The 12,500-nt window shown below is 40.0% G+C and overlaps 1 protein-coding gene across 3 annotated transcripts in view; it reads left to right on the top strand.

Annotated features, from left to right (window-relative positions):
• Positions 1-12,500, top strand: part of LOC135091326 (GTP-binding protein REM 1-like) — an 86,002-nt gene that overhangs the window by 59,121 nt on the left and 14,381 nt on the right. For 2 of the 3 annotated variants that reach the window (XM_063988863.1, XM_063988864.1), the window contains exons 4-6: positions 2,625-2,808; positions 9,256-9,336; positions 10,092-10,160. In XM_063988863.1, the coding sequence (XP_063844933.1) occupies positions 2,625-2,808; positions 9,256-9,336; positions 10,092-10,160 (334 nt within the window). The remainder of the gene's footprint in view (positions 1-2,624; positions 2,809-9,255; positions 9,337-10,091; positions 10,161-12,500) is intronic. The other variant, XM_063988865.1, reaches the window with a different exon arrangement.

Below are 12,500 nucleotides of genomic sequence, written 5' to 3'. Positions count from 1 at the left end.
CGCTATATACGGCGTGAGAGAGAGAGAGAGAGAGAGAGAGAGAGAGAGAGAGAGAGAGAGAGAGAGAGAGAGAGAGAGAGAGAGATTAAATGAAAAACATGGTAAGAATTGAAATAAATATAGATACATAGATAGAGATAGACTGATAAATATATAGAGACACAGACAGATAGATAGATAGATAGATAGATAGATAGATAGATAGAAAGATACATAGATAGATAGATAGACAAAATATATAGAGTAATAATCAGAGAGAGAGAGAGAGAGAGAGAGAGAGAGAGAGAGAGAGAGCAACACCTGGCTGGGAGACACACGAAAACAGGTGATAATTAAGTTAACCGCGCCAGGATTATCACTTAGCAACGCTGATTGAAAATTCTCACGCCCAATAATCGCCTTTTGCCCTCCATGTAAAAAATATACCCAACTTCTCTCTCTCTCTCTCTCTCTCTCTCTCTCTCTCTCTCTCTCTCTCTCTCTCTCTCTCTCTCTCTCTCTTCACGCGCACACGACACAGGCACTGCTAACAAGGGCCTTCACACCAGTGCCACCCAGGGCCAGTGCCAGTCCCCTTGGTGTAATTGCTGCCTTCGCTCTTAATGTTACTTATTGTGTGTGTGTGTGTGTGTGTGTGTGTGTGTGTGTGTGTGCAGGATGGAAGTAGGAGTAGAATGATAAATAGGGCGATGAGGAGGAAGAGGAATACAAAGGAAGGCCAAACAGCAAGACTTTGAGGTCCTTACTAGACTGTTTGGGTAACTATTCTATACTAACTATAGCTATTAGTGGGGGACAGGAGGAGGAGGAGGAGGAGGAGGAGGAGGAGGAGGAGGAGGAGGAGGAGGAGGAGGAGGAGGAGGAGGAGGAGGAGTTTGTATTATATCAATTATTCATCTAACATTTAATCAGATTTCTTTTTTTTTTCATTCTTCATCTTTTATTATTATTATTATTATGACCAGTAGTAGTAGTAGTAGTAGTAGTAGTAGTAGTAGTGGTAGTAGTAGTTGTTGTTGATGTTGTTGTTATAGAAGTAGCAATATCATCATCATCATCATCATCATCATCCTTCTTTTTTTTCATTATTACAATTATTTCCACACACACACACACACACACACACACACACACACACACAGAGAGAGAGAGAGAGAGAGAGAGAGAGAGAGAGAGAGAGAGAGAGAGAGAGAGAGAGAGAGAGAGAGAATTACATTACATCCTGCTCTCTTCCTCTACTCACCCTCCGTCTACTCCTCTCACTGCCCCTCCACGCTCCCACCCTCCCTCTCCCTCTCCCTCTCTGACCCATCCTCTCTCCCTCTTCAGCCCACTCTGCTACTTCCAATCCCTCTCCCTCTCTCTTCCTTCCCCTTCTCGCCTCCATACATACTCTCTCTCTCTCTCTCACTGCCTCTCCCAAAGCTGATTCTTAAGAGGATGGAGTCAACTTATCAATTTGGAACCTTAACAAAATCCCTCTTCTCTCTCTCTCTCTCTCTCTCTCTCTCTCTCTCTCTCTCTCTCTCTCTCTCTCTCTCTCTCTCTCTCTCTCTCTCTTCATTATTACTCTCCCTTCTTTTATTCTTCATTTCATTCTTCTTTTTTTTCGTCTCTCACAGTTTCTCTTCTTTGTTGTTCTCTCTCTCTCTCTCTCTCTCTCTCTCTCTCTCTCTCTCTCTCTCTCTCTCTCTCTCTCTCTCTCTCCTACCATCTTTCCTCCCATTCCACTCTCATTCCCTCTCAAAATTCTCTCCCCTCTCCCCTCTCCCCTCTCGCTCTCTCTTTCGTAACACAGATAAATATTTGTCGCACGTATATCTGCACCTAGAGGGGGAGAGAGAGAGAGAGAGGGAGAGGGAGAGGGAGGGGGGTGTGTCTTGAGAGAGGGGATGTCCTGAGGAGTCGCTACCCCATAAATCCTAACAATGGGGAGAGAAATGGGCGCATACAGAGGTTGAAATGGGGACTTGTTTACTCTCTCTCTCTCTCTCTCTCTCTCTCTCTCTCTCTCTCTCTCTCTCTCTCTCTCTCTCTCTCTCTCTCTCAGACCATTACGCCTCATTATTCTGACACTTACTGACATCCCGACCAGTCCTCCTCCTCCTCCTCCTCCTCCTCCTCCTCCTCCTCCTCCTCTTCTTCCTCCTCCTCCTCATCTTCCACACTCACCCCCAATCAATCTCCACACCTCTACATTTCCTTCTTTCATATCCTCTTCTTCTTCTTCCTCTTCCGCACTTCTTGTTCCTTCTCCTCCTCCTCCTCCTCTTCCTCTCTTTCTTTCATAAATTAGTTTTCTTTTTCTTTCCTCTTTTTTGTTTATCTTTTCTTCCATTTCTATGCAATCTCGTAAAGTAGTGACCCTCCTCTTCCTCCTCCTCTTCCTCCTCCTCTTCCTCCTCCTCGTCCTCCTCCTCTTCCTCTTGCAATATTAGTACTAAGTCTTTCCCCTTCCTATAGCTCTCATAACTCCTCCTCCTCCTCCTCTTCCTCCTCCTCCTCCTCCTCCTCCTATCTCAAACTACACCAAACATTCACACATATATTCACACCATACTCTATCTCTCTTTATCTCTTTCTCATCAACCCTCTGTCTCTCCCCCCTCTCTCTCTCTCTCCAGCCCCCGACCACTTCAGGCCCCGCGTCAGTTCCCTCCCTGAAAAACCGTACAACCCGAGGGATGCCGAGGAGATATACCGCCTGCGCTCCTTCTCCATCACCTCCAAGGGAATAATCAACAGGGGGGACTCTATCATCTCCAAGCGCTCCCGGTCCAACACCTCAGTCTGCTCCACCACCTCCAGGTAAGGCGGGAGGGGTGTGTGCGTAAGTGTGTGGGTCGGGGCGGGTTTGTAATTGGGGTGTGTGGGTTTGTGTGTGTGTGGGTTTGTGTGGTTAGTTAATCTAGGTATCTGTGTTTGTTTGTTTGTTTGTTTGTGTTTGTTTGTGTTTGTTTGTTTGTTTGTGTGTGTTTTAAAAAGTGTATTGTCTTCATTATTGTTCGTTTCACCTGTTCTTCCTGTTTATCGTTTGTTATTAATTAGTTATATGTTTACTGTGTGTGTGTGTTGTTTCATCTTTTTTTATTTCCTCATTCATTCATTCATTCATTCATTCATATTTTTGCCTTTTTCATCCATTTATTATTATTATTTTTCTTTTTTTAACTAAGAAATTAATGTTTTTTTTATTTAGAATTTCTGACTTGAATTCATGCTCAATCACACACACACACACACACACACACACACACACACACACACACACACGAATATTCAATTACTTTCATCAGTTTCGTTTGTTTTCTGTCCCAAAAAAATCAACAATTTATTCCACAACATCAATCATTCATCATTTCATATCATTTGCATAATTTCGTTTACATTATTCACCAAACATTTTTTTTTATAGCATCTCTCTCTCTCTCTCTCTCTCTCTCTCTCTCTCTCTCTCTCTCTCTCTCTAAAACATCAATTCATGTCACCCTCTCACCCACTCACTAACTCTCACTCACTTCACTAACTCTCTATTTCTCTCTCTCTATGAATGCAAGTAACCACTGAAACTTGCACAGAATGGTGGTGGTTGTAGTGGTGGTGGTGGTGGTGGTGGTGGTGGAATGAATGAAGCACTGAATCCCAAAATAAAATAGATGGTTCAGTCGAGACAATGGTTCGAAAAAGTTGAGAGGATTGTAATGTTTTGAGAGAGAGAGAGAGAGAGAGAGAGAGAGAGAGAGAGAGAGAGAGAGAGAGAGAATGGATGTTAAATGAAAGGGAAGGGCAGTAAAAGATGAATGAAAGATGAAAATAAGGAAATGAAAGAATGAATAGAGAGAATGAAAATAATAAAAAAGATCGCTTGTTTTTTTCATTTCCTTCTTTCATTTCCTTCCTTCATTCTTTCCCCCTTCCTTCTATATCCCATTTTTATCTCTTTCTCATCCTTTTTTCTTCGTTCCTTCCCTATATCCCATTCCCTCCTTCACCCCTCCATTCCTCCCTCCCTCCTTCATTCTCTCCCTTCTCCCTCTCTCCTTTCCTTCCTCAAAATGAAAGATACACACACACACACACACACACACACACACACACACACACACACAACAATATACCACCTTTAATACCCTCAGCACACCTGTCCATTTCTACCTGGCATTTAAACCTGTCAATTTGCAATATATTTCACCTCCCAGCTGCCACGCACATGCATATTATTAAGGGAAGCTTGCAAACTTTCCAAACACACACCAAACACGCACCAAGCTTCCCAAACACACACAAAACACACCAAACACATTTTAAACTCCCCAAAAACACACCAAAACACACACCAAGCTTCCCAAACGCACCAAAACACACCAAACATATTTTAAACTCCTCAAAAACACACCAAAACACACACCAAGCTTCCTAAACGCACACAAAACACACCAAACACATTTTAAACTCCCCAAAAACACACCAAAACACACACCAGCCTTCCCAAACACAGAAAACACACCAAACGCATCCGTACACACACCAGCCTTCCCAAACACACCATCCATACACCTGACGCATCCAAACAACTCTCATTACCTTGCTAATTAACTTGGCAGATAATTTCTTTTCCAGTTGGACATAATGCGTATGTAAATTAGCGATGACTAAGAGATGTTTTTTTTTTGTTTTTTTTTTTTTGTTTTTTTTTAGTAGGAGTCTTTATGATGCTCGTAAATGTGTGTTTATTTGTAGACATATATTTAAACGTACGTACATGCATAGAAATTTGGACAGATGCATCCGTAGTAGATAATTAGATAGAAAGATAGATGGAGAGAGATAGATAGATGAATGGATGGGTGAAGATATAGATAGATAGATAGATAGATAGATAGATAAATAAATAGGTACATAGGTAAATATAAACAGACAGACAGACAGACAGACAGATAGATAGATAGATAGATAGATAGATAGATAGACAGATAGATAAATAAGTAGATAGATAGACAGATAGACAAACAGATAAATAAACAGACAGAAAGGACAGACAGGATATAGGATATAGACAGACTGATCACACACACACACACACACACACACACACACACACACACACACACACACACACACACATCATTAGAACTTAGAACTTAACCTGTAATGGAACTGTTAAGCTTACCTGACGAGAGAGAGAGAGAGAGAGAGAGAGAGAGAGAGAGAGAGAGAGAGAGAGAGAGAGAGAGAGAGAGAGAGAGAGAGAGAGAGAGAGAGAGAGAGAGAGAATTTTACTTGTATACTAAAGAAATGAAGTGGATAATGAAGATAAATGATGATGAGAGGAAGAGAGATAAGCACCAAAAGAGGAGGACGAAGAAGAGGAAGAGGAGCAAGAGGAGGAAGAGGAAAAAATTCAAACCATTCTCGTATATTTTCACTTCTTTTCATCATTTTTCTTTGTTTTTTTTTTGTTTTTTTACCCCTCTTTCCTCCCCTCCCTCTTTCAGTCCCTCCCTCCCTCCCTTCTTCCTTCCCTTCCTGCCCATCCTTCTTATCTCCTTTCCTCCACCCCCTTTTCCCTCCCTCCTCCAATTTGCCTCCATCACTCACAGCTGCCGATCACTTAAAAATATGTGCGTGTGTGTATGTGTGTGTGTGTGTGTGTGTGTGTGTGTGTGTGTGTGTGTGTGTGTGTGTGTGTGTGTGTGTGTGTGTGTGTGTGGGAGGGAAGGGTTGTTTGTTAGAGAGAGAGAGAGAGAGAGAGAGAGAGAGAGAGAGAGAGAGAGAGAGAGAGAGAGAGAGAGAGAGAGAGAGAGAGAGAGAGAGAGAGAGAGAGAGTGGTGGGTCTTCCTTGTTTGTTTGTTTGTTTGTTTGTTTGTTTGCCTGTTTAATGTTCATGAATGTTGTTGTTGTTGTTGTTGTTGTTGTTGTGAATGATTTAACTTCAATCTCTCTCTCTCTCTCTCTCTCTCTCTCTCTCTCTCTCTCTCTCTCTCTCTCTCTCTCTCTCTCTCTCATTCATCATTATTCACTCTTCACTTCATTTACTGTCATTCACCACACAAAGGCTGCCGTCTGTGTGCGTGCGTGCGTGCGTGCGTGCGTGCGTGCGTGCCTGTGTGTGTGTGTGTGTGTGTGTGTGTGTGTGTGTGTGTGTGTGTGTGTGTGTGTGTGTGTGTGTGTGTGTGTGTGTGTGGAATAACCCCTATATTTTCCAGATTTCCTTCGTATAAATATGTAAGTTTAATTTTTATTGTCTTTCTTCAATGTGACAATGTTAGCTTAGCACTGTCTTACATCTTAGCTTTTTAAATTGCCTCCTGTTCTTGATAGATGGCGCTATTGATGTGCAAAATAGAGCTGATTCATTTTTTTTTTCCTCTCGTATTTCGTAGTGTTTTTCAATGTCATGGTATCTATATATTCTGCAGAGACATGTTTAGTATAATGCTAATCAATGTTTTCTTTATATTGATCTTTTTTTTCTCTCTCTCTCTCATTTTATCTTTGTCTTTCTATTCATTAACTTCTTTTCGTCTATTTTGACGTCATTTTTCTGTATATTCTATTTTTTTCTCTATTAATCCTTTTCAACATTAACTTTTTTTTCTATATATTTTCCTCTCCAAAATGATCTTCGTCTTTCTTGTTTTAGTGCATATTGACCCTTTTTCTATATCAACGTGTCTCTACTGTCATAATCCTCTTCTCTTTATTAACTTTCTTTTCTCTCTACATCAACTTTCTATATTTTTACTTACATTTTCTCCCTTTTCAGCTTTTTTTTCATTAACTAATCTCTACGCCAACTATCTTTACATTTGCTTTATTTCAGCATACATGTGTAGTGGGCGAGACAATGCTATTCTCTCTTGCTTTAAATGTTGCTGCAATAGATCATTTAAATTCGTATGTTTATTATGTATTAGAGAGACTAACAGAAAGTTTTAGTCCTTATACATTGTTCATTCCTCTTAAATGTCTTGAGAAATCTAATACTTCTACTTTGCGATGCTCTTTTTTTTTTTCTCTCTCTCTCTTACATTCCTTTATCTCTATTGCGTCTTGCCTTGCGGTCTGTATTAAAAGCTCTACATTTCTTAATATCTCTGTCTATATAATCTGTAAGTTTACGTGGAATCTAATATCTTAACTTTTCACGATGCTCTTTTGTTTTGTTCTGATTCTTTCTACATGACCATTGCGCCTTGCCTTACATTGCGTACAAAAAAAACCTACAGTTCTTGATCTCTATACATCTTTTAACTATAAGCGTTACGTGGGATCTAATATCTATGCTACACGATGCTCTTTTGTTTTATCTTCCCTTCCCAGTGCCATATATACACTTTGCCTTCTACATCTATTTTAACCTATACACCACTTATCTATATAGTTAAATCTAACCTCTTTACGGTTTAAAATGATCTTTTGTTGTGTATCTTCTTCCAAACGCCATTTTTACGTCTTCCTTCCTTCCCTATCAAAAATCTACACTTAGGAGGGAAAGAGAAAGAATAAAAAAGGTGAGGGGAGTGTCCAACGTCACACTCACGGGAACTCTGCTGGTATGGCCACTCGAGACTCCAAATTGCTTTCTGGAATCGATGCACGTTCCCCTCACATGAACATCAACAACTAATGAGACTTTCTGGAACCTTTCGTAAACGAGTTCCAGCGTCTATTGTCCGCCTTCCGAGACCACTGGATGCTTTTACCTTATTTTTCTCGTCTCATTTGTAAGCGTGTGTACTCAGGCGAAGGGCACCAGTTTTTGGTGCCTTTCTTTTCTTTCTTGTTTGTATTTTTCTGTTTTGTTTCGATCATTTATACTATGGTGGTTTTGGTGTCTTTGTTTTCTTTATTGTTTATATTTTTTTGTTTTGTTTCGATCATTTATACTATGGTGGTTTTGGTGTCTTTGTTTTCTTTATTGTTTATATTTTTTTGTTTTGTTTCGATCATTTATACTACGATAGTTTTGGTGCCTTTCTTTCCTTTATTGTTTGTATTTTTCTGTTTTGTTTCGATCATTTATACTACGATAGTTTTGGTGCCTTTCTTTTCCTTATCGTTTCCTTTCTTCTTTTACTTATTGTTGTCTCTATCACTCCTATACAATTTTTTGAACTTCACTTTTCCTTTATTATTTTTATTTTGATCACTTATACTACGAATAGAGCTTTGGAATCTGCTATTGATACCATCGCAAAACGTTCTTAATAGCTTATCTCGCCTTATAAAGCATTAGATCCTCTTATTCTTTAATTATCGCGCACCTCTTTCAACACCTATTTACTCTTCCCGCCTCCACTGTTACCAATACTATTGCTAAACCTTCTAAATCAAGCTAATCTCCGGCAGACGTACGCAATTAGCTCTGACTCTCTTTCACTTTCTCCCCAAGTCATTCTGTTCCCTTCGCAGTTCATTTGTTTCATCAATCTTCCTTTAATCTCGCGCCCCCGCAGCCCGGTCCACTAGGTCACTCCCACGCCCGCCTCGCCCTCACCTCAGTCCCAGATGGTTCATTTCCCCCGTAAAGTGTCCTCATTAGTGGCAGTGTTGCGAGATTAACGGAGTTTTTGTCGGTGCTTCAACGTACGTAAAGCCGCATGGGTTTGAAACTAGACAGATTGAAGGAATTAAATTTGAACTTTTGGCGGGAACTTTAGAAAATGCATGCGTAGGAATTGTAGGGGATGTGAATTAAACGGTATTTATTTATTTACTTTATTTATTTATTTATTTTTTTTTTATTTATTTATTTTTTTTTTTGGTGATGCTTGTAGGTACGTTAAGCCGGGAGGTTTTTGAAAGCAGATTGGAGGAATTAGATTTAAACTTTTTGGCGGGAACTGAAGAAAACGTATGCATTGCAGCCATAAACGAAATTAAATCATGAAGAAAAATACAACAAAACAAGAGAAAATTAACAAAGGCAAATAGAAAGTTAATAAACTAGAAAATTAACAATATAAAAAAAAATAATAGACTGGATGGAAAAAGAGATGCAAAAGGAGAGAAAAAAAAAAGGAGGAAGAGGCGAAAAAGGAGAAACACGAGGTAGGAGTGAAAAAGAAGAGATGTAGAAGGAGACAGAGAGAGAGAGAGAGAAAAAAAAAAAAAAGAAAACGGGAAAAGAATCAGGTGCAACACAATGGTATGTACTAGTAATGAGTTTTGTACCTGAGCTTGCGTGTAGCTGTACCTGCGCCTCTGTACCTCTGTCGCTGTCTACCTGTCTGTCTGTCTGTCTGTCGCTAGTGTGTGTGGTGAGGGATGGAGCCGCCGTTCGAGCTGTGTCTCCACCACCATCACCGCTGTCTCCCCCCTCCTCCTCCCATGGTGAGTCTCCTTCTCCCTCTCTCTCTCTCTCTCTCTCTCTCTGGTCCGTATTCAGAAACGCCTTGCCCTCAAACCACGACTATTTTCAAAGGCCACAGAGATGATAAGCCGGTTTCTCAAGGGTGTTTCTTCTGTTGATTCCGTAGAAATCTTGTTACTCTGTCACTGGCACCGTAGAAACACCCTAAAAAACACGTCTAGGTTCAATTAGACCCTTTTAGTAGTGGAGGTGCGGCGCAGTGTTTCAGAATATGGTTTCTCTCTCTCTCTCTCTCTCTCTCTCTCTCTCTCTCTCTCTCTCTGATTCGCTAGATTTTGCTTATCAATGTGATTTTTTATTTTTTATTTTTTTTTGGTCTTTTCATATTTTTGTCTCTCTCTCTCTCTCTCCCTCTCTCTCTCTCTCTCTCTCTCTCTCTCTCTCTCTCTCTCTCTCTCTCTCTCTCTCTCTCTCTCTCTCTCTCTCTCTCTAACCACTAACTAATTAACACGCTAACCTTAGATTAAACCAGCTAAAACTAAACAAATTTCACCTAATACAAAAAAAAAATAAATAAATATATAAATAAAATCATAAGTAATAACAATAATATTAATAATAACAATGATAACAATAACCTTTCCTTTCTTATGTAAAACTCTATACTTTTCCTTACCCTGGGGCATGAGAGCGAGCGAGTAACCAAGCGAGTGAGTGCGTGAGTGGGTGAGTGGCGTGCCCCAGGGTTTTCATCCTCCCCTGTTTCTCTGCTCAGTGTTAGCGAGGAGACAAGACGCCAATCCATCGGGGGAGAGCCTTCGCTGCCGTCCCGCCCCTCCCCAAGGTCAGTGTGAGTGGGGCGTGACACTCAGGCACTGGTATATGGCACTGGAGAGGGGTCAGGATGTCTTTTTTTGTTTTTTGTACATTTTCTTTGATTTTTCTTGTTTTCTTCGTTTTTTTGTCAATTTGTATTCTTCTTTGTTTGTTTTCTAACTTTCTTTATCTTATTTTCTTTTCCTACTAGTCTTTCTTCTTACTTAACTATCTACTATCAAGCTATTCCTAACTTTTATCTAATTCTCCTTACCAAACAATCTTTTTTTTTTCTTTTTTTTTCTACTTTCTTTATCTTTCTTTCCCTCAGCTGCTGATCTTACGTATATCACATTTAAATCTTACCTACCCACCTGTCTATCTTACCATTCCTGACGTCTTTTTCTTACTAATCTCATCTACTAATTTGTCCCCATAACCTTCACCTAAGCCATCAATCTACCTGCAGTCTATATCTACCTGTAAACGATCTGTCTACCTGCCTTACCTACCTTAATCTACCTCACCTGTCTGAATCTTTACCTGTGCTTCACCTGTTGTGTCTACCTGTCCCTCCTCCTCCTCCTCTTCCTCTTTTTCCTTATCTATTAATTTTCTACTTTGTTCACCTCAGTACTCTTCCTGTCATTCCTCCTCCTCCTCCTCCTCCTCCTCCTCCTCTTCCTCCTCCTCCTCCTCTCTTCAGCCACTAACATTGCTCTACTTCCTCTTCCCTCCTACTACTCTTCCTCTCCTCCTTCTCCTCTTCCTGCCTCTTATCCTCTCATTTCTAATATTAAGTTTGTCATATCTAAACACCGTCTCCTCTCCCTCTCTCTCTCTCTCTCTCTCCCTCTCTCTCCCTCTCCCAAGCTGCACATGCACAGGTAGACATCTAAGGATATTAAAGGTATCCTATATTTAATCCTTCACATCTTTCGTCTCTCTCTCTCTCTCTCTCTCTCTCTCTCTCTCTCTCTCTCTCTCTCTCTCTCTCTCTCTCTCTCTCTCTCTCTCTCTCTCTCATCCATATTGCTCAAACTTTGCACAAAACGCTTGCTGGCACACGAGGCGTCTTGGCGTCTATGCTGAGGAAGAAGAGTGACTGAATTACGAGCTGTCTGAGAAACCTTGGAAGTTCTGACAGCGAAGTTTTGGCGGCAATGGAGGGATGGAGTTTATTGGTGTAGGTGTGTGTGTGTGTGTGTGTAGGTGTGTTGGGGGGTTCAGGTAGAAAGGTTTGGGTTGGTGTGCTTTTTTTTTTCTTCTTCCTGTTTCTTGTGTGTTCTTGTGTTGATTTTTATTCTTGTTTTTTTCTTCGTTTTTTGTTTTTGTTTTTGTTTTGGGTGGTGGTTTGTTTGTTTGTTTGTTTGTTTGTTTGTTTGTTTGTTTGTTTATTGTGTTTTTTATTTTCTTGTTCTTGTTCTATTTGTTTCTTCTTCTTCTTCTTCTTCTTCTTTTTCTTGTTTGTTTGTTTGTTTGTTGTTTGTGTTTTTTCTTTTTTGTTCTTGTTCTTTGGTGGTCTTCTTCTTCTTCTTCTTCTTCTTCTTCTTCTTCTTTTTTTCTTCTTCTTCTTGTTTGTTGTTTGTGTTTTCTTTTCTGTTCTTGTTATTGTGCTTTGATTGTTCCTTATGATTGTTCTTCTTCTTTCTCTTCTTCTTCTTCTTCTTCTTCTTTACCTTCTTGTTTCCTGTTTGTTGTTCGTTTGTTGTAATTTTCTTTCTTATTCTCTTTCTTTGATATTGTTTCTTCTTCTTTTTTTTCTTCTTTTTTCTTGTTTGTTGTTTGTCTGTATTTTTTTTCCCTGTTCTTGTTCCTCCTTTTATTCTTTTTTTCTCTCTCCCTCTGTGTGTGTGTGTGTGTGTGTGTGTGTGTGTGTGTGTGTGTATACGCGTGTGTTTTTGTTTTTATTTTGATCGTTCGTTCTCCCATCCATCTATTTCTTTTATATTCCTACAGTTATTTTCTCTTTCTTCTCCCTATCTATCTATCTGCCCAGCCATTTATCCATCTATTCTTATTACTGTACAATTCTTTCCTCTTTCTTCCATCTATCTTTTTATCTATCGATCTAATCATTCATCTATCTATCTATCTATCAATTATTACCCTACAGTTCTTTCCTTCTCCCCTTTCTAAGTTGAAGCGCAAAACTCAACCACTAAATTTATCCAATTGTATTCTCAACTTCCTATTCAAACGGTCCTTATTTTTCTCCCTCTCCCTTTGTTATTTACCTTCCCTGAGTCTCCGCCGCCCTTCCACCACGCAAGACGAGGAGGAAGTAGCAGAGGTGGAGTCCTAACTTAAAAGATAGACACACAAGTAGAAGGTGGAGAGGAACGATGAAGAGGGAGAGTGTGCCTTT

The sequence above is a fragment of the Scylla paramamosain genome, chromosome 37 (genome assembly GCF_035594125.1).
Source record: "Scylla paramamosain isolate STU-SP2022 chromosome 37, ASM3559412v1, whole genome shotgun sequence".
NCBI classification, from domain to species: domain Eukaryota; kingdom Metazoa; phylum Arthropoda; class Malacostraca; order Decapoda; family Portunidae; genus Scylla; species Scylla paramamosain.
This window is presented reverse-complemented; position numbering and strand designations above follow the sequence as displayed.